The 22,963-nt window shown below is 41.1% G+C and overlaps 1 protein-coding gene across 2 annotated transcripts; it reads right to left on the bottom strand.

Moving 5' to 3' along the window:
* Positions 1–78: 78 nt before the first annotated feature.
* brsk1b (BR serine/threonine kinase 1b) lies at positions 79–21,964 on the bottom strand. Of its 2 annotated transcripts, none has more exons than XM_042393767.1 (20): positions 20,833–21,964; positions 20,280–20,374; positions 18,306–18,391; positions 17,834–17,974; positions 16,476–16,592; positions 15,837–15,870; positions 15,687–15,755; positions 14,773–14,919; positions 11,609–11,640; positions 10,143–10,307; positions 8,566–8,663; positions 7,681–7,831; positions 7,401–7,461; positions 5,775–6,387; positions 5,357–5,405; positions 3,623–3,746; positions 3,387–3,488; positions 2,469–2,577; positions 1,000–1,110; positions 79–899 (listed from the first exon to the last, which is right to left on the bottom strand). In XM_042393767.1, exons 1-20 carry the CDS (start codon positions 20,918–20,920, stop codon positions 676–678), a joined length of 2,616 nt encoding a protein of 871 aa, XP_042249701.1. In that variant the 5' UTR covers positions 20,921–21,964; the 3' UTR covers positions 79–675. The 2 variants fall into 2 exon arrangements, with proteins under 2 accessions (XP_042249701.1, XP_042249702.1); XM_042393768.1 differs by having other exon boundaries at positions 1,021–1,110.
* Positions 21,965–22,963: the final 999 nt, after the last annotated feature.

Raw genomic sequence — 22,963 nt, 5'->3', positions numbered from 1 at the left:
TGAGAATACACATTTTCCTTCAATTAGAATGTGGGTAGAGGAGAGCAGAGCAGGCTTCCTGTCATGTGACTCATCAGGTGACATTGAGGATACTTGATGATGCAGGTTGGCTGGTCAGGAGTTGACCAGACAGTGGAGATGATGAATGAAAATGTCTTGAGGTGCTCTGTCATTGGCCTGTATCTTCCTGTGCCATTTTGACTGACTGATGGGAGGTTTCCTGTTGGGTGTGAACCATGTGTTGCATCTGATTGGTCGGTGGGAAGATCGTGTGCTTTCTTGATTCGGAGTGGGTGAACTATGCGTTTCCCTGGCTGTGAGCTTTTCCTGTATTTCTCTGGTAAGGTGGGACTTTTTGGACATCCTGTCCTCTGACTCGTCCCTCCGGGGTGAAGCTGCCCTTGAAGGCTGACTAGAGATCAGCTCAACCTGCCTCCGTCACCCCTACAAATATACATTTCTGCTAAAACCAGCCATTTGTGGGGAATTTTCCATCATATCCTCAGATCAGCTTCAAGGAAAACCTTCCCCCTCCTCCATTCCATTGCTAGGGAATGATGGTAGGAAGCAAGGCAGGAAGGAAGGAAACAGATAAGGAAAGATTATGGGAAGGATAGAGGGAAGGAAGAGAGCGGCCGGGCAGATGACCCTCGCCTCTCTCCCACAACATTCTTTTCAAGGATGAGACTGCGTCCCGTTGGACGACGAGAGGAGTCTGGTCTTGTCTTTCCCCGAGCCCCGCCTCTGTAAGACGGTCCCGCTGCTACTCCCGCTCCCGCTCCCCCCATCTGCCACACGGTCCTTCTCTCCCCGCTCCCGTTCTGATCCACTTTCGGAACGCCGGGAATTCTGACGCGAAGGAGTGCTGGGCTGGCGGGAAAGCTGACCATTCTTCTCATCTGAGGGGCAAGAGGTAACATCAGGGAGAGAAGTGAAACAAACACTTAACCTACTTGTAGATGTAGTGAGTGTAAATGGGTTAATGTGAGAAACTATTACTTGTATGGGTGTTCTCCTCACCAGCCAGTGCCTGCACAGAAGGCTGATCGTGAGTACTTAGGAGCTGAGCCTGAATGGTTTCCACCACTCTCTTGAATCTGCGACTAGGACCTGAGAGGAGAGACAATCAATCATTTTAGGTTGTTTTTACTGAGAGAGCATTAGTAAAATGCATATAGTGCAAAATTGTGATTTGTAATTTTAAGTGCCAAAAAAAAGCATATAAATTCAAAATATAGACTAAAACTGAAACAAGCCTGAATTTGAACACAATTCAAGAGTCCATACTTTTAGTCTCATATTCTATACACTCACCAAGCACTTTATTAGGAACACCTGTGCAATCTAATGCAATCCAATACAACAGCTCTGCCATAAATTCTATTCTTATGAAGTTTAAATACATTTTCAGTTTTTGTTGACATTATCAGAAAGGTGATGATTCTGCTTTAGCCAATGCGGAAGTGAATTACATCTGCATTCTCTCTAAAGGCCAGCAGGGGGTGACTCAACTGGCTCCAAAAAGAGGTCCAATTGTATGGAAGTTTTTAAGAAAATAACCCTACTTCTCACTTGATTTATTACCTCAGAAAACAGGTTCCTAATGAGTCTTCTTCAATACAGCATGATGTTCATTTTGTAAATTATGGTCCCATTTAAAGCAAAATAGATGATAAAACAGGGTATGCATAAGGACGTGCCTACCTTGTGATTGACAAGTCGCTACCACGGTGACAACATTGGTAAGGTATCGTAACCAAGGTGTAACCCCTTATTCAGAGTATAGGTGAAGCCGTATTTCACCGTGTGTTTTCAGTTCATGAAAGTTAATTGTAATATTTTGGTCACTAATAAAGTCTTCAGAGTTTGGTCATACTACAGACCCTCTAAGGAGTTGGATGTTCAGTTTTTCCAGCAAGTAAATTTTGTTTTAAAGGTTTTAAGCTTATTTTTTGCTATCGAAAATTAGCATTAGCGTTATCACAGTCAACCATAAACAGCAAACGCACCATGCTAACCAAGCTAGCAGCTAGCATTAGGGTCTGCGCCACCCTCTCGTCCAAATACGGTCACTTCTCATCACTTTTGGTTCCAAAAATCCAAGATGGCAACGGTCAAAATGCCGACGTCGAGGCTTCAAAACGGGAGTCCACAAACCAATAGACGATGTCACGGTGGCTGCGTCCATTATTTTTTTACAGTCTATGGGTGGACACCACTATACCACCACCACACACTATGATCTCAATAATAAACATAAAGTAAAATTATCACCTTTCTGACAATGTAAACAAAAACTGAAAATGTATAAGCTTTGTGAAAGTAGAATTTATGGCAGAGCTGGTGTATCGGATTGCATTACATCCATTTACTTGTATCTGATTGCAGCTAGGTTATGAATGTCCTCATCTCCAGCTTTGTGTCTCTCTCTGTCTCTGTATCTCTCTCTAAACACGTCCTCCTCGTACCTGTTATTAGAGTGAAGGTGACGCTGTAGATGCCCATCTCTCTTCTTCCTTCCCTCTCTGCTCGCTCCCTCTCACGCTCTCTCTCTCCCTCAGAGAAAGCAATGTCCACCTACAAGAGAAAAAGAAGCACGCATTCCTGAGTTAATGACTGACAATGTTGAATTAATAAGGTTTACTCACAAACAGAGATCAAAGATTGTTCGAGATACATGCATTCTTAAGATGAACTTTTACCTTACAGCCTGTGATTACAGCATCTATTCTGATGGCCTGAGTTTTGTTCAGTTTTGTTTGTACAAAAATAAAGCAACAGATCCTGGGTTGAATCTGTTGGGTTTTTGATACTATGTGGAAATGTTAGATTTCTACAGCGTTGGTTCAAGGTTACATAAAGAATTTTGTAAAATAGATTCAATGAATAGCTCTTAGTTGTTCTATGTAACTGCATTCAAAAGAGAACATTATGTAAAAAAGCATGCATGCTGGAATGGAATTTCTCTTGCCCTAAAACAAATCATCAACAAATCAAATAATTTGCACATTTGACTACATGGTTGTATTGTTGATGTATTATATGTACAAACATACAATACATCAAACATACATTGTTAAAAAGGAACCTAAAGTGACCGCAAACTGCACTTTGAACCACGCATTCTGCTTAAATTTTCCCTAAAGCTGCTCAAAAGAACATTGTATGCCATTATCAGATGTAAAATCTCCTTCTTTTAACACCTCATTATATAATGCTTACATTGAAACATTCAAACTCTTCACAAGGAGCACTGACATGCTGACTAGAATTTAATGTAATGTTCAGTGAGTTTGAACTTGCATGGCCAGCCATTATGCATTTTTTATAGATGTAGCCAGTGTTGGGGTCAGTTAGAGCTGAAGAAATTAAAAATGAAATAATACTTGGAACTTGACAGGCTTCTGGAAGACAGAGGGGCCACCGGAGGACTTGTACTCTGCCCGGAAACTGTTCTGAGACACCACACTGTGGCTGAGGGATGGGATCTAGAGAGGCAAAAGAAGAGAGTGACACTCAGCGAAAAAGATGAAATCTTAAATCTGTGCCTTTAACGACACAAGTGGTGTTATATAGTAATGCTGGAAGTTGTCAAGACTTATTTGAGCTCGATTGTACTCACGGACAGAAAGGCATGGACGATGTCAGCCTTGATAGAGCTGAGTGGCTTGTCTCTAATCAAAACAAAGATCTGCTCCTCTTTCTCCAGGTTGATGAAGTTACCGAACCAGGACCTCTTAGCCAGTCTGCAAATACACAAGTATTTCATATGAGACAGTGTAGTAACGTTCACACATTTCACAAGTAAATTTTAAAAAATGATCTAGTATACAAAATAAATCCAAGATAGTTTCAACACATATTTTAAGCATTTCGTTTGGCTAAAAAGGTTCTGCTGTTTCTGTTAGAGAGTGAATGAAGCAGCAGAGTAACACTGAGAAGTATCAGGATATGAATAAAAGTGTGAATAATCATCTCTCGCTCACGTTGTGATATAACAGACCTGAGTTTTGCAATATTTCTTAGTTTGAAAAAAAATGTACGTGTCAGTGATTTAATATGTTGATTGAAAGGTATAGCCTGATCAAATATAACATTGAGATTTCTTAAATTAAACGAACAGCTGGGGAAAGGGACCCAATACTCTGAGCAACCTAGGGAGCTATACTGTCTCAAGCTGTGGTAAGAACCTCCATCTTGACTGTATTAAGCTGTAAAAAGTTGTTGGACATCCAGTCAGAATGGCAGTCAGACAGTTGTGCAACACAGACAATTTGTCGTTATTTATCAAGTTATCAGGCTTAAAAGAGACATAGAGCTGAATATCATATATCATGACAGTGATAGGATATATCTCTAAATTTGCTAATAACATAATCTAGGGGAAGTATAAAGAAAATACAATAGGACACAAGACAGAACCTTGAGGCACACCACAGGATAGAGTAGCAGTTTCAGACATGTAAGGACCAAACAACACAGAAAAACTCCTATCTGAGAGGTAGGAAGAAAATCAGTCCAAGGTGCTCCCTGAGACACCCACTGCCTAAGCCTTTCAGTCATTATTCTGTGATCCACAGTGTCAAAAGCTGCACTAGGATCCAGCAGCACCAAAACGGAGCACTCACCCATATTAGAAAACGTTATCTCAATGGAGACTCTGAGAAGAGCAGTTGCTGACAGAAACCCGATTGGAACTTATCTAAAAGCAGTGAACTGTTTGGCGACAACTTAAAAATCCAATTATGGTGGTGAGATTAGTGTTGTTCTGAGGATTGAAAAATATGACCAGAGTTTGTACTGTATACAGGTTTTGTTATAAATACAATGTGAGTAAATGGGCCTCCAAAGATTTTTAAGATAGAAAATGACAAAATAAACCTTGGGGTGAGATTATTTTTGTCAACTTAGATATAAAATTGATAAAGTGAATTGTTTTCTGCAGGTGTTTGTTGTGGTTGTGCTCAAGGAATTTATTATTGTACTTCTATAAAGTTGGAGGACCTGCGAAAGACAGACTAAAAAAAGAATAGTCAAAACCAAAGCAACAAAGTGCAGAGATATCTTGACTTTTAGTCTCTAGAATGGGTAAAACTCCAGAAAAACTGGATCCTACCTTTTCCATAATGCAACTTGATAACATCTTTCATTTCCGTGATTGTTACCTGTGTCATTCATACCAACATGGGCTCATTAATATGAGAGGATGTTAGGATGTTATTGGATGCTACCTCTGCTATAAATTGAGAATATGTTGATACTAAGAATTCGTAGAACACTATGTCTAGTCTACAGCACTGCTCAAGTTAAAGTCATGAAGATAGAGAAAGACAAACTGAGACATGCATGTTCTTACTCTGGACTTGACTCTGGAGTCAAACTGGACATGTCCTCTGATGTGGGGACTAAAAAAAGAAAGACAGACAGAGAGAGGAAGAAAAAGTGAGAAGGGCAGTGAATCTTGATGACAGGCCTTAATTCAATTGCCCTAATTGCAGATTATCACAGAATCAGACATTACTCAACACAGCCGCAGGCTGCAGACTGGGACACGTGCTAGTTTCTTGGTAATAATAGATTCTATCTTGGATGCAAATGCAGAGTAGAAGAACTCTGATTGTAGAGCATTAAATTCACAGTGATGGAGAAAACTGTTGCTTTATCTCACAGCTGGAACATATTTTTAGCATGTAATATTATCTCAACCAATCAGAGGAGAGGAATCACACCAATTCCAGTCATCATTAACTTTGTGTTTGTGTCGCTATATTCACCTTGCAGTTTGCGCCGATGGAAGCGCGGCGAGCCCAGCAGGTTGTTTTTGAACGAGTTGAGCCTTGTTCTCCAGTGGGCAGAGCTTGAGGCAGCCAGACCGCCACTGCCGCCCGGGCTGGAGGGCGGGGTCAGTGACAGTGAGGCCCCGCCGGCTCCGTCCGCTCTGGAAGAAGAAGACGAGGAGGAAGAGGAGGGAGGGGTGGTGGAGGAAGGGTGTTGGATTTGGTGCACAGGCGTGCCCAGCGGGGTGGGCAGCGGTGAGCCCTGCGGCGTGACCTGCGACACAGGAGGAGGGGTGGCAGAGGAGTTAGAGGACGAGTGGATGTTCTTGGACTTGAAGACAGATGGTGAGGGGAAGTTGAAAAAGCGTGGAATGGGGGAGAGGAGTGGGGAGGGGGATGGGGAAGGGGAGCGTGGAGTCTGGAGAGGGAGGGACTTCATGGAGTGGAGCTGGGGTCGGTCTGTGGGGCCCTTTGAGGGCAGGGTCTGGGTTTTTGGGTCAGGCGCCGGGCGGGTAGGCCGAGGGGTGGTGCTACTCGCTGGTTTGGGGTCTTTGGAGGATGAGGCGGAGGTGGATGTGACTTCTGATTGGCTGAAAGTGAAGACCGGGCTCTGATGGGCAGACAGAGAGAGATGGGGAGAAGACCGAGGGAGGCATGAACAGATGAGAGAGAAAGCAATGGTCATGAAATATGATTCATGGAAACGATTCTTCAACAGGTCTGGAATAGATGCACCAAACAGAAGATGGATTTGATGATCTCTGCTCTTTAGCACAGTATATTAATATATCAGCATGTGCACACAGATGTTTGTATGAGGCAGGATGGTGTGTCTATGAAATGGGAATGTGCATGGCTGAGAGAGTGACAGTATGATGGAAAGGCATGACCGGCAACAACAGTCTGAGCAAGAGTTATCACAGCACAGGAAATTTGGTTTTGTGTTTTTGATGGCCAAAGCTGATATTTATATATTGAAGCTGCTGATAATAAATATATTCTTTACTATGATGTATATATACTGTATGTTCAAAAGGAAAAGCCTGGAGAGACAGGCATGGCAACAAGATAACATGTTCCCTATGATTATTAGAATTTGTAGTGGGAAGAGAGCATTGTACAGTTAATGTAAAAATATTATTCACCCTGTCACTCACTAAAAAATGTAATACTTGATATGGTTTTAGTCAACGGATGCTAAAAATGAATGAACAGGGCAAAATGTGCACATTAACACAGCTTTTTCTGCCAATCCCCCATGTTTGTGAGTGTAATCATTATGTAATGTAAAGCGCAGAACAGGACATTTTAATAACGGGGCCAGGTTCGTTGTGTCATAGGGGGATTAAAATGGGTCAGATTATTCTAGACAAAGCAGGTATCACATGTTGTCAGCTGTGTAACTTCAAGATCTTAGATAGACGTATAGGTTTTTTGGAGCCCAAAAATGTACTCTGTGTCTCAAAAGAGCAGGACAAATCATATTTATCATGATGCAACTAGCTCAGAGGTAACAAGTAGTTCTGCATCATCAATGTTACAAACATACCCAGATCTCTCACAGCTTCACTGCTGTTATATACATAATGTGAAGTACAGAATAGAGTAGAGTGAAGTTCTTACCCTGGGACTGCTGAGAGGACTAGAGGACAGACCTGTGGACGCTCCGCTGACTGAACGAGACCTTTTGAAGGCAACAGACAGCAACAATCAATAAGACTCATCAAGCTGAATGGAAGCTTTATGTATAACAATAAAAATAGATTCTGTAGTTTATTTCTGTAGTTATTCCCAAAATGTCATGCTTAACCTTATATGTACTTGTAATTGTGATATTAACTTGGCTACTGCCCACAATTTGAATCAATAAAAATTGTCATGATATGTCAGTGCTGGTTCGTACCTCTGGCTGTGTGCATTAGTGTCCAGGGCCCTGCGAGGTGGGGTGGGAGACCCCTGTTCTGTGACACTGAGGACCTCCAGGCTCTTCCTCTCTGGGCGACAACGGCCGTGACGTGTCAACATAGGGGAGTCCACGCGCTTCCTGGGTGGGTCTTGGAGGACAAAAATAAACATTTTAAAAGGTGAAAACACAGTTCAAAGGACTAATGTAAGATTTGCTTTCATTATAAAGCTTTTTGTTCTGTTGTTGGTTAGATCCGGTAAACGGTAAAAGGCCCAAACGCACTAAAGCGATAATTGATGCACATCATTTGATGCTCCTATGAGCATCACATTTGAAATGCCAACACCACAGAACCAACACAGATTTGTCCTTTTGTTCTTTTTATCAACTGCTGCATTAGTTGGTGGCAATGAGTGAATGAAAAGGAGAAATGCACAGGAGGAAAAATAAACTAAGAGTGTCTGTTTTCACAGTAAATCATCTGTTGAGTGTTTGATGGTTATTTATTTGTGCTGTAGAATGTAACTGCTGTGAAATAATCAGAATATAATGTTTTATTTCTCTCATTCAGAGGCTTTGTTCGCACTACCGCTTGCTCTCCTTGCTCGATGACTGCCGTGCTGTCTCTCTCTCGCATGCGTGTGCGCTTGCCGGTGCTCAGCTGGTTTGCACTATCTCTTTCTTTTTCAGCTGCAGAGAAAACAGCTTTGGTCGCTGGGTCCTCATTTGACACCGAAATCGAAACAAGGTCAGAGTTGGCGCATCAAGGCAGTTTGGTGTGCTTCATAACACTTTTGGTGCATGTTCGGCCATTTAAAACAATAGTTGTACTTCAAAACATACACGTCAGATTCTCTCAGTGCATTTGGAGCAACTGTTTACCTATGTCATTTCTGGGTGGCAGGTCCTCATCCTCACAGCTGGGGTATCGCTCTTTTCTGTCCAACAGGAGGTAGTAGATCATCTTTTCCTGGTTCTCCCTGCAGTAAGAGATGCAGTAAGACACAAAAACCGAAGCTTACAAGGAGAAAGAGAAGAGACAGAAATACTTAGTGTTGGCTGGAAGAACTGGAGAAAAAACCACACCACAACTGTAGCACAATTTAAACTCGCTCTAATTGATTATTTGTTCACTTGGGGGTCAGAGCAACAAATTGTAAACACAACACTGACATATTATCACCTTGACATGGCTGAAACGTTAGCAAACAGTTGCCTGTTTACACATCCATCAGATAAGGAGCAACAACAGCGTTCATTTGGAGTTGTGCAATCTCAGAACCCATCTGCTATCGGTTGAAAACAATTTAGCCTCTGGAGGCAACGGCCAATGTTTCAGGGCTTCCGGTGTATCTGCTAGCTACACCAGATATTCGGGCCAAGACTTCCTGTGCTGGTCATTGTTTACAGTCCGAGTAGCAATTATCTGTTTATAGAGATCAGGAGTTGTATTTCACGCCACCTGAAGAATTAAGTCCAATATTCTCTCTGTCTCCTTTTAGCTCAGTTTTGGTCTCCACCACCTCCTAAGGGAAGTATCTGACTCTTTAAGTCAAGTGAAGTTTATTTATAAGTGCTAAGTGCTCCACTACTGTATGTTAACCAGCTAGTTTACAATATTGTCTGCTGTTTGGTGCTGGGCAGGCAGTGTAGAGTGGGCTTATCAGAGCTTTTGCACTGAAAACAGCTTCCTGCTGTGGCTGGTAAAGGGCTTGACGAGAGTGGTGAAACTCAGTCAGACAGTAGATTTGCAGTAAAACCAAAACAATGAGCTGAAAGATGCTAAAACGCTCCATGGAGCAGAGGGGAACTACAGAACTAGGTGATGATTCACTGTTGGTTCATCACTGCAAGCGACACCTTTCACATTACACATTGTCATTTTGATCTATTATCAATACAAAAAAATGATTAATGCAGCTTTAATATAAATGCTTCATGTTTGTTGGCTTGTCCTGTTTAACAGGGCTGCACTGCTACCACTGTTACATTATGGGTAGAGAGAAACCACATCAATTTGGCAGAGAGATGGGACACAAGTGATGAGTGGAGAAAGAGAGAGAGAGATAAAAGAGGCATTGTTGATTTTGTGCTCTTGTTCCTGCCATGTCAGGCAGATTAATGATGAAAGTAATTGACTGTCCACAATGAGACAAAAAAGACTATGAGAGAAAGAGAGAGAAATTACCCACACACAATTATGTAATTGGGGTTTTTTCAGCATACATACAAGCAGAGCTGTATTTGCAAATTGTCTTATGTTTATGTTTTGAATTCTTTCATTTGTCTGTTCATATTTTGTATTCATTCAAAAATTAAACAGATTTATAAAACTGCTGATCAATGATTGAATTCGTTCTGCCATACATTACAGCATATTTGCTTTAATTTCAACATTGCACATTGATGTATTGCCATCTATTAAAAGTGGAAATGTTGTATGGGTTTTATTTACTCACTCCTCACTTGTAAGGTCCTGTGTGAGTTTGACCCGGTCTCTGAAGCACCCTAAAGAGTACATGCTTTCCAGGACGTCAGGGTCTAGCTCAGTTAAGGATAGGATCCTCTTCACACACACCCGGCGAGGGGGCGGCTGCTCTGGGCAAGGCTCATTACGACCACCCCTGATAGGAAAACATCAGTGTATGTAGTTAGCATATAAGAAACATCTCAAAGTTTACGGCGCTAATAGACAATGGGACATTACACAAGTTTAATGTCCAGGGAGGGATCATTTTTCACAGTCTGATATTATGGTATGGTAAAAAATTCAGTCAAAAGAAGGTCATTGGTTGTCAACATATCAGGCTGATTTTGGCAGTAATGCGGTACCTTACACTGCTTCCTTACAAAGTTGATGATGACACCATTTTAATGTCTTTGATTGACAAGAAGAATCCTTTCAACCAGAATAAGAGTAGTAGTAATAACATAAACTTGTCATTTTAAACATAAAAACGACCATATCCAAATTACAACCTATGAGCACTGTCAGTATAGTACTGGAGGATGCGCCATGGTAACTATTTTGGACTAAAACACACAACAAACCAAAGTGGTGATTTCACAGAGTAATGCTCCACTTTTTTTGTCTCTGTACTTTCACTTTTTTGCAAGAAGTGGCAGACTGAAAAGGTAAAATCCAAAGTGGCTCACAGCATTCACCTTACATTGTTAGTCTAACTCATAACATATTGTATGCACAGTATAGTATGAGGTTTGTTGAGTGTTAGAATATTGACTAACCCACAATGCAGAGAGGCTGGAAAAGTGAGTGTGACATTGGAAAATAATACATAAGGGCTTTTCACACTGTGATCATGTGTATGATAGATACACTTCAGAACCAATATTAACAATAAATACCCTCATGAGAATTATAACTTGTAATAATTAATTTAATGACATTTAATGACCACAGTATGAAAGTGCAAATCTGCAACCAATCAGGCCACTTTGGTCAGTTAGTTATGCTTTAAATCTCTTTTGGAAAAACATATATACTACATCAAACAAGATGATTCAGTCAAATGAAGCAGTCATCACGCACATAAACACACTATTTAAAACAATCACAGGTATTATTAAAAATATAAGTAAATATAAATAATGGTAATTATAATAAAAAATATAACTAAAACTTCAAGTCTCTTGAGTGTCTCTAACTTCTGTTTTGCAGTTCATGCCAGTACTAAAGGTGTGTCATGGTTACACCTTTACTGTGTCATGGTTGTTTACTTTGAACTCAAAATTAACAAATATAGAAATGACAGGAAGTAGAGAATTTGCTTTGAAACTGTTATCACTTTGTTGATATCAGTGTAGGTAGCTGTAGCATTTTGAAGTAATTATTGGGTGGAGAAAGGAAAATGCAGAAGCCAGAGAGATGAAAGGGGGAAAAAGTTAGAAAAATGAATGTACTTACTGGTACCAGTTGTGTTTCTGTATTGCTTCTAGCTGTAATCAACAAAAATAGAAGACAATATTAAAGCACTGACCAAAACGTGTCTTCTCATTTTTACACCTGATTTAACCCTTTTGAGAGATAAATCTGCTGTCCAATTGGGTTCTGTGTAAAAAAGAAAAGTCCTGACTCAAACCAGAAATTTTCCTCATGGAAGACTAAAGCCAGCATTGCACTTAGACTCATAATTCTAAATTTAGCTCCTGTCTCAGTGTTTTCCTATTCTCTATGAATGATGCACCATGTTTTTGTTTGAGACAATATTACAGTTTTAAAGTCCAAAGCAGTCCTGCATCTCCACTACATCTACTGTACACTGCTTCACAACATTATAAACTCTGTAAAAGTTCCCTCTCTGCATTAGGACTGCATACAGTAGCAGCCATTGCATCAATACTGCAAAGTATCTCTCGGGGGGTGGGGTAATGGAGCAGCTGCGGTTCTGCGGGCATGTAAAACGTACAAAGTGGGCCTGCTGTGTACGCTGTATTTGTACATCTGCAGAGAGGAAACTAGTGAGCAGCCTCACAGTGAGAGCTTTGCAGGAGACACTACAACATTCCAGTTTCCATAACTGAAATGAATGTCGTGAAAAGGGGTAAAGTGTATATATAAAGGGGTAAACGATGTATTTCTGTACCGGACTGAAATCTGTCTTCTTGCGTGGTAGGTTGTTTCCATGGAGGCAACTAGCAGACAGACAGGGACAGAGAGAGACAGTCTGACCTGGTTTCAGGCTCCATTAATCAACAGCTCATCAGACGAACCCACAGCTTTGATTAAATCTGCTCTGTTGTAGCCGAATGACTAACTGACCAGACTTTCTCTTCATCTCCGTCTTTATTTTACGGCACATTGCGAACCACACTATCACACTTTCCTCTGTCTCTCTGCCTCGTAGCCATGGACTCATTTCCACCCCACACGCCTGCTTTATCCTAGCTTCAATTCATGATCCGAGTGCAGTGGAATTTCCTCTAACTGTCCATTCATTCACTCACTCATTTATTCATTCACCGTCCTCGAACTCTCTCTCAACTGTCAATTTCTTTCCAAGCCTTGCTTTCAGGAGGGACAGCTGGCATTTAGGTGAAAAGGAAGAGAGGTCCTCATCTCTTTCACCCTCAGTGCCTCCATCCTTCTTTCCAGCCACTGATGAGACCACTTGTCCATCCGTTCACACTGTACATACATACATATAATGCATATGGTTTCCTACATCTTGGATTCCACCAGTCTTTTCTCCTAATCAACTGCTAACTTGTGTTTGAAGGCAGAGATGTAAACTGACAGCTGACTCCTCTCCTGCCTTTAAGTAATACCTTCAACCCATCCCTCTGATCTGCTCTTTCTGCCTTCCTCATTTATCCTCCTCCCTCTGTAAGGTCTTGCGTCAGGGTGAATTTCTCTCACATCTTGAAGCAAAGCCTGGGGCTGGGTCTTTTCTGTTCTTTCTTCCCTGCCTCCTAAATGCCTGGTTCATGCTTCATGCACTGTGGTTCAGTGTGAACGGCAACAATTGACCATTTGCTAAAGCCAACTCACTTACTGTTGCTAAACCTTTCCATTCATGCAGTTTACAATGATAATGGTGGCAGATTTACCAACAAAATTCTTAGTTATTTAGAAGCAAAGGGTCTTTCGTTTCAAACAGAGGTGGATAAAAGCAGTGTTCTCATTTCTAAGCGGCAAAGGTTGATTCCACCGGCTAAAATGACAACTGTCACTGAGATTTTATCAGCTGTAGCTAATTACAGCTAACATTAGCTCCATGAGTTGGTTGAAAACGCTGTCTCTAGCTGACTTTTTAATGTTTCCAGCTGACTTGTTTTAAAAGAACAAACCTGTAAAAGAGTCCATGGCTATGATATTTTACTAACAGACGGAAGCTAAAGCTGTATGTTTTGGGCAAAAAGTCATTCTCACCAGTTCATGATCTATGTAGAAGACATGGAAATAAAGAAACACTATTGCTCATGTATTGTGGTGTAGGGCTAGTCAAAAATGTAAGATCAGACCTAATTCAGTCTAACATAACCCTGTCTGACTGCTTAGCATAATTATTTTAGCATACTTCTACTTTTAAAAGTTATATTTCTACTTTTAATTCTACAAGCGAAAAGGCTTGTAATGCTACGTAATGTAATGCTATCATGGGATAACATTGGATGGGATTGCTGGGGTGTAAACTTCCTGAGATCTAATAGAGAGCAGTAGCTCCTAACATGCAGAACTGGTGCTGCAAAAGGCAATGGAAATACTATTTGGCCTTGGAAATAACGCCCGGTTACTACTGTACTGTAGTTTAGCCAGACATGCCAGCAATTGAAGCTTACATTAGAGCTTAAGAACACACTATTTATCCTTGCACTCTTGCTCCTGTGTGTTTGGTTTTGGAAAGGCTGAAAAAAGACACCACCCTCCAAACTTTTTATAGCTCTCTTTATATGTTAGTGCCTCTCTTGCTACATCCCCATGCACACTGATTTGGCTTGTGGACAAATCGAAAGCTTGACAGGTCTGCCAGTTGCTAAGCTATGATTGAACAATCACTGTTGGTGGGAGGGGAGCTTAGAACAGTTAGTTATGTTCATCATAGCCACCATTGTAGATGCTGACTGTGCTTCAGGGTCCTCTGTGAGATGTGCACTGAAAGAAATAAACCTTCAATTATGTTTGAGTAGATTTTTTTCACTTGCTTAGTCAAGTAATGCTGAAACAATACAGTCAACATAAGCAGACATTGATTTTGACTGATTTTTTTTTTGATCACAGACTCAAAAAGCCATATCTCGTCAGTGCACTGCAATGTATTGACACTACTGCAGTTGTAGAAATGTGTATGTCATCAGCTTCTACGATGGAGTTCTACTATTGGTGTCCAATGATGGTGCAAAAACATACATCCACAAACAACTCTTGCTCTACAGTAGGTTTTGGTTGGGTTACCTTTAAATTTTCAGGTTTCAAATTAAAAAATATACTATAACTGGCCAGGTAATCACAGGAAAAAGCTGTAACACCTAAAAAATGATGGACCCAGAAATTCAAAGCCATCATTAGCTATTGTTTTTAAGGTGACTTTTTTCTCTCCCACCATAATTACCACGGTCCCTCCCCCTCACCGTGAGTCTCTTGTCAGGGTTGACTTCTATCATTCCTTTGAGCAATGCTTGGCAGTCAGGAGGTATAAAGTGTGGCATGTGGAATACCCCGCTCTTCACTTTCTCGAGAAGCTGCCGCAGGTTGTCATGGTCAAAGGGCAAGGCACCCTGGGAAGATGGAAAAAAATAGAAAACTATTTTTAAAAAACAGAGGTAAAGAGATAAAACAGAGTTGGTTGGCATAAGAGGATCAAAAAGAGACACAAAGAGTTGAAAGAGTGCAGGTAGTTTTGTCATTTTATCACTCATTTATGCAAACAGAACTATGTAACCCCCTCCAGTGAATGTAGTTAAAGGTACCCTGTGGTGTTTACTTGTAAACAACCAAACAATTTAGTGTTTTTCATCAAAACACAATGCATGTTTCCTTGAGGCCTGACAAATATGTTTTTGATTTTTAAAATTTTTTCATGTTTGCTAGCTAGCAGTTACACTGTTCCCGGCCTTTTGAGGGCAGATTGCTACATTTTTTTATGTTTTCTGGCATGCTACCACCCCCAACTGTCCATTAATGGAAAAACGTGAAACAGTCAGCAGTCATGTATCATGTCATCCATGTCGAGTGCAGTAGAGAACAAAATACAAACAAAACGGCAACCCACTCATCACAACATTGCTCCATGGCACCATTAGTGGTCAAAAACTTCACAGATTTAAGATTTAATGCTGATAAGTTGACGGACTAACTTAAGAGAATACTGTGTACGAGGTTCAAAGTGAATAATGCTCTACGTGAAATTAATAATGTACATCAAAGGGCTGGGAGGAAAGACGAGTGGCTAAATACTGAAAGAAAAAAGAAATAAAAGAGAAAAGAATAAAAGGAAGGATGAAGTTTAGAGGAGATCAGTGAGAAGCAGAAAGGATCTTCTTACCACAAGAAGAGCAAAGAGGATGACTCCACAACTCCAAACATCTGCCCTGCGACCATCATACTTCTCTCCCTGAAAAACAATGACACGGTAGCATCAGACATGCACAAACACACACACACATACACACACACTGAGAGGCAAGCAACTTACCCTTATGACCTCTGGGCAAGCATAATGTGGGGATCTAAAAAGAAAAGAGAATTATTAAAAGATTCAACCAGATACAAACAAACATACACGGAGATAAAGGAGGCACTGAGTTAATGTGTGTGAGTGCTGACTCATGGAAAAAAATACTCCTGCCTGAGTGTATAAAAGCTGAGAACACCTGCTCTTTTCCATGGAATAGATTGAATAGGTGAATCCAGGTGAAAGCTACAATCCCTTACTAATTTTATCTGCTAAATCCACGTCCCGCCTGACGGGCAGATGGTTTAAAAAAATGCTTTTAATGAAAACAGCCATTTGTTATGAAAACAGCCATTATGTAAAAAGAAGCACAATAGAGCTTTGAGAGGATGTTCCTGGTGGTTTTGTATGTATCACTAAAGGTTAAGTCCTCAAGTCTTTTAAATACTAAAATCACAAATCACTAGATAGATGCATGACTAACATTTTAGGAAGTTACATATCATCTTTATAGAGGCTTTACAATACAGTTCAATTAAAAGGTAATAAGATAATTAAAGATAATCTCTAAACAGTTACCTGACCAAAGGGCATTAATACACAAAAACAATTTTAGCCCGTAAGAACATGCGACGCTAAGCTATTGAACCCTGTACTCACCCACAACTGGTTTCCAGCAGGCTATCCCCGACTTGTAGAGAAGCCATGCCAAAGTCTGCTATCCTGATGTTATTCTTCTCATCCAGGAGAAGATTCTCTGGCTTCAGGTCTCTGTGACTGAACATACACACACATATTCTAAATCAAAGTCTTTTTTCTAGACCATAAACAGCAGCTAAAGCTTGGTACACATAGCATATAAACAAAGTGAATGGGAGAACTTCTGTTAATTAAAGCATAGTGATGTTGAACAGAAAACAGCTGTGTGTGTGTGTGTGTGTGTGTGTGTGAGTGTGTGTGGTCTGTCATAGGCTACATTTGGGGACAAATCCAATACCTTACAAAAAAGAAAGGATTGCAGAAAAGACAAAAACATGAATACAAATTTGCGTAGCAGAACTTTGTTTTTTCTTCTTCATCGTCCCATTAATCATCTCATGACCCCCCACCCCACCTCCTTTATCTTATGATAAATGAAGCCACTGGACTAAACATGCTAACTAAGTGAATAAAATGCTACATACGCATTGATACATTACTATTAAAAGTCTACAACTTTTACTTTTGATACATGAAGTACAATTTGCTGGTAATACTTCTACTTCAGTAGGATTTTGAATACATTTCCTTATAATGCAGTATTTTTACATAGTTGTTTTGGTACTTTTACTTAAAGATACTCTGCTTTGACTAATCATTTCTGTCTAATATGGTTTTTCCACAACAAAGTTCAGTGACCTCTTTAAAAATCCATTAAAATGACATCTAGTCCTCCACCCTCATTGAAAAATCCAATTCTATGAATATGTAAATATTTTTCATTTCAGAAGTTTAACTTTTGAACACAAGAAGTCTCCTACTTCACTGTAAAGTCCATTCTCAGTGTTTGTGTATTGGAGGCTTCAAGTTTCCACATCACACTTGTGTAAGTTTCATACTGGATCACAATTGGCTCAAAACTAGTCACGCTAAAATCACACCTTAAACTCAGATTTAAAGGTGAGCACAGAGTAACTTTACACTCTCACCAGATGGATGTTACAACAGTCTTTGAGTGTCAAACTCTGCACATACTGTACATCATTCTGCACAGTGAGGCTAAAACATTCAACTAAAGGAAGAAGAAAAAAAAAGGAGACTTTAAGGAGCTGAATACTTCCACCACTGATTAAACCTGCTTCAAAGTCTTTGAGTGGTTCACTAAGCTCTTTGCTACTCAGTATGCAGAACATTGGTACCCACCGATGTGATAATTCAACCAAACTAACAGAAAAACTAAGAAAAGAAATTAATCGAAATCAACATACAAGTAGAGAATGATTTCAAGATATAAAAGTTTCCTATAGCTTCTCACAGACCATATAGAGTGATTGTGGCAGAAGTCGAGGGCAGAAATAATTTGTCTGAAGAACTTCCGGGCCTCTTTGGGAGTCAGCCGGCCCTTCTTCACCAGGTAGTCGAATAACTCTCCACCAGACACATGCTCTAACACCAGGTACCTGAGAGACAGAAGGCAGAGAGATCAGAATAATGAAAACAGGTGAAGACACGGAAGGATCCTCGGAAACTGAAATGTGTTTAAAAATAACGGCCATCAAAATCCATGCACAATAGTCACAGATATTTCTTCTATACATGCAAACTCATACACACTAAGATGTACGTGACATATCTTCAATGTCATATGGTTATTTATCTCTGTTTTGTCTTACAGAACCTCTTTTTTTCCCTTTCAGATTCAAGGTTGTTTCTGCTCTGGCAGAGATCCAGAGGCAGAGAGGGAAGATTAAAAAAAGTCAGCGGAAAGGCGAAAGATGAAGAGATACTCACAGGTATTTGTTATTCTCATAGACATCATGCAGCTTCAGAACGTGAGGGTGCTCTATTAGTTTAAGAATAGCTATTTCTCTCTCCACCTGGATGGACAGAGAGAGAGGCAGAGAGATGGAGGAAGAGATGTGGAGAAAGGTTAACAGAGAGGGAGAGAGAAGAGAAGAGGAGGCAGGTTAAAAATGATGGAGATTGAGATGTCAGAAGGAAATAGAAGATAAATATGATGTGAGGGATAGAGAAAGAGAGGAAGCATGTATAAAGACAGGGACAGTGAGGAGCAGAGGGAGACTATATGCAAGTGTTCATTTCAAGGTGAGAAATCGTTGCTAAAACTGGGACAACATAAGTAATAGTTGTAGACAGACGGGGGCAGAATAGGCATTTAGTAAACAAGTAAGAAATTACGATGACAAAGTGTGTTTTAAAATGTATATAAAAAAAGACGGAAGGTTGTTATAAATTATGAATAACATCCAATGCTGTCACTGTCAATTTTTCTTGTAGCTAAAAGATTCAGGGCAGGTCATGGCCTGTACAGTAAGCTAGTTAGTTAGCTAGCTGAATTAAAACTCATGTAACAAACAAGACTTAAAGCTGCACTAAACAATATTTCTATATGAACAATGAACCAAATGACTATGTGTAATGTGAATGGTGTCACTCCATGTGATGAACCTACAGAGAATTATCACCAATTCTGAGGTTTCCCTCCGCTCTACTGAGCGTGTTAGCATCATTTAGCTCACTGTTTTGGCTCTTTACTGTTTTGATTCAGTCTCACTGCTCTCATCAGCTTCGCCTCCAGAGGAAAAAGGCAGCTGTTTAGCAAAAATGATCTGATAAACCAACTGTACACTACCTATCCAGCTCCAAATAATAGATGGACAAAACTAGCAACTAGCTGTTGAACATATGTGGAGCATTTAGGAGCAAAACAGCCAGATATTTCCCTTAAGAGTTTAGTGGAGACCAAAACAGAGCTAAAAGTAGAGTGAATACAAGGCTTATATTTGCTAGGTGGCAGGAAATAGACTCACAGAAAATGGGACTCTGTTTTATTTGACAGAAAAGTGAGGCATCGTACTGCTATAAGCGAGAAATATATGAGAGGACAAAAAGTGGGCAGAAACTGCACAGAAACTATAATATTTCTTTTTACACTGTGCCTCTGTGTCATGGAGCTACTTCAGTTCATTGTAGTTGAATGTGCATTAGCTTGCCTTCCCAGCTTAAGCTAACAGAAAGAGGCCCCTCAATGCGGTTACCGACATTCAGCACAGAGAGTAGATAATGGGCAACTTTCCAAAGCAATATAAACCTGAGAACATGGGGACCAGTGGCATGTGCAGGGGGCGAGGGGTGGCTTATTGTCTTTGGTGCAAAAGATGTTTTTTGTTCTTACGTTTGTCACATGTCTGTCATCTGGGCAAAGACAGAAAGCCCTACATTTTACTAACTTAGTCAAAAGCAATCATGAAAACACAATAGGAACAAATGTATGCTGTTTGAGATGCCAGACCAGACCTGACCATTTCAAAGACTGTAGGCACAATCAGTGTTATTAACATACTGAGATATTTTTGTGTAACACATATGATGCCATTCCTTATGCCTTAAGTTTTCCCTCTGCAACATGCTGTATTATAGACAGACTGCACAAAGCTGCAAGTAATCAGCCACAGCACCAACATGAAAAAGCTATTTAAATTCTCTTTTCAGTTCAGGGTATTTCAGCTGCAGTAGCTTTCATCGGAGGGCTTAATTAGCAGAATGAAATCATGTCTATTGTTCAGTATACAGAAGCAGTGCCCACACACTCGGCAGCCTCAACTTACAACACACAGTCGGGCTTTTCTTGGCAAAAATAAAGACTTTATTTCTAATGCTGTTTCTGCAGGTCGGAGAGTGCAAGCTTGAGCTCTGTAGCCACCACAGTGGCAGTTTGGTCGACAGATGAGGTAAGTTTTGTACCTTCATTAGGACTGATTCTGAGAGTTTCTCTCTGTTGACAATCTTTATGGCCACCTTCTGCCCGGTTATACAGTGGACACCCAGCTTCACCAGTCCTGAGAAACAGACAGACAGAGAGGGGAAGACATTGTTTGGATGTCATAAATCATCATGTAGTGTGAAAACAGAAAGGAAGTGTCATAACTGTCATAATGTCATAAATTATTCAAAAAGTTTTACTGACATTGTCACAAACACTGATCAAAGCTCCCAAAAAGACAGATTGGAAAATGTGTTAAGAGGCCTGCTCTGATATCTTCTACCAAATACTCAGAATAAACCTGCACATCCTGTGATGAATTTAAGGAGACCCTTTAAGAAGATTGAAGGCAAATAAAAATGGAAGATAAGAAGATTTACAGGAGGAACACAGATTAAACCGTGAGCTCTGAATATCATAAGAATGTCAAAGTGATTTTGAATGAGCGAGCAACACCCTGGAATCAGGTGATGCACCTTGCAGACGTCCTATTTGCCTCGCTACACGACTCCAGGTAATTTAGGAGGTTCCTACCTGTCTGTCCCTTCCCGAGGGTCTTCTCCAGCCGGTAAGGCCCCACATACTGGCTGGACTGGCCCAGCGTCAGCTCCTTGCTGCTCATCTTTCAAGTGATGAAATTATATTCCTGATATAAGGCAGATCAAGATCGGTCCTGCTCGGTGCGAAATGCCGTAACGCACATCACAGGCGGTTGTACGGCGATGTAGAGGAGAGGACTGATCGTGATCTAAAGCCGGGCCCTGCAGGCTACTCCCATGCACTTATTTGTCATGCGGTCAGGCAGCAACCTAAACCTGCGTGCAGGGAGTGAGAACCGGCCCGAATCCCACTCTGTAAGGCCTAGAAATCTTTTTCCACTATCGGGTTGTGTCTCTTTTACTACAGCAGAGAAAGCAGCATCATTCAGAGGGAAGGTAGAAAACGTGGAGAGGACGTGTGAGGTTTGACCGGTGCCAAGTGATGGGAGATGTCCAGAATGATGCGAATAATCGCCGCCAGTCAAATGAAACCCACCCCTTGCTATAAATAACAGTAGTTTAAAGCTGATTGATCCTTTTTTTTAGCTTATGCAGCTGGCCCAAAGTGGAGCAGAACAGAAAAATCTCATTCAGACCTGGACAGGAAGGCTACATTTGCCACAGATTGATTTCTGTAAGTGCAGAGTCTCAAATATCCCAAGTCAGAATGCCCTGATTGAATCCATTCTCTGATCGATATCAGGGACCCCCCTCCTCCCCTCCTAACGTCCAAAAAACAATTTCATAACCCTTCCAAGCTCGTTCATATTCCCTTTCCTTCTCAAGTCCGGCCTCGTTTGGTCAGGATCTGCCTTTCTGTGCAGATGCGGCGTTGTCCAGATAATAATCTATTATCACAACAGCATCAGCAAGAAGAATGGGTTTTCCAATATCCGGTGCACACTTTGGCTCACCCCCTCCCCGGCCCTGCATCAGGAAATAGAGGAAGAAGGGGGAGAGCATCAAAGAGGCAAACAGCCGCGGGCAGACCGGGCCAGACAGGCAAAACGCGCCCACGGTCAGGACGGCTGCAGCGGAGCGAGGTGCGCTCGGTGCACCGGAGGAGGATCAGCGCTCAACCCGGTGATTAATCCTGTTTCTAGAAACAACAAGCATCCTCAGCTGGCCTGGTGGCAGCCGACTCCCCGCCTCTCCTCCCCGTGCTCCCTCTTCCTCCCTCCCTCCCTCCCTCCCTCTCTGCCTCTCTGTCTCTCTTTCTCTCTCCCTGGCCGGCTATGCTCATGATATCACCGCATCTCCTCCCTCAGCCGGCTGCTGCCTGCCGCACAAATGACAAAACAAAAATCAACAAAAATCAACGAGAAGATAATCTTTCAGGGTTTCAGAAGTTGCCCGCATCCACAGGGCTGCCCATCATTCACGGGATGGTCTCCTCCACTCCGCTGCCTGTAGATAACATCCCCGCTTCTCTTTCTCTTCCCCCCACACCCCTCACACTCCTCCTCTCCTGCTTCCTTCTCTTCGTCCGATACGGTCAGCATCAGCATCCGGGTTCCGCTTCTCCCTCCCCCTCCCCTCCTCTATGTCTCTCTCTCGCCCCCACCCTTCTTTTTTTTTGTTTAACTACAGCAAAGTTTCATTTCAATTATGTGATTGGCTGCAACAACTGTGGAAAAAATATCAGCTAATACCACATGGTCGAAGTCAGAGTTAAACATCACACTCTAAACCTGTGAATGTGGAAATGTTAGAGTCACTCCCCATTCAAAACTGTGTTTTGCTTATTGTTGGATGTTTGAGCTTCATTGGAGAATAATCAGAAAGTTTCTCTGTGCTCACCTTGGATGTGAGATGAGACATCACAGCTAGTTTGGCTAGCCAATGGTCCAGTATTCAATTTACACAAGTGTGATGTGGAATATTAAGTCTCCAATGAGGGAGAGGGAGTAGATGTCATTTTAAGATTTTAACTGTAACTGAACTTTTCTGTGGCAAAAGCAAATTTGACACAAATTATTATTTGTGGAGTAAATTATATACTGTACGTGTCCTAAAACATATTAAAGGATCTTTAATATAAATGATCACATGAACATACATAGGACTATTATAGAAATATCAAAACACTGTATAATTTAGTGTTGTCCTCCAGGAATATGGTTATA

This window comes from Thunnus maccoyii, chromosome 18 (genome assembly GCF_910596095.1).
Source record: "Thunnus maccoyii chromosome 18, fThuMac1.1, whole genome shotgun sequence".
Classification (NCBI taxonomy): domain Eukaryota; kingdom Metazoa; phylum Chordata; class Actinopteri; order Scombriformes; family Scombridae; genus Thunnus; species Thunnus maccoyii.
Note: the sequence above shows the minus strand (reverse complement) of the source record. Positions and strands in the feature narration are given on the sequence as shown.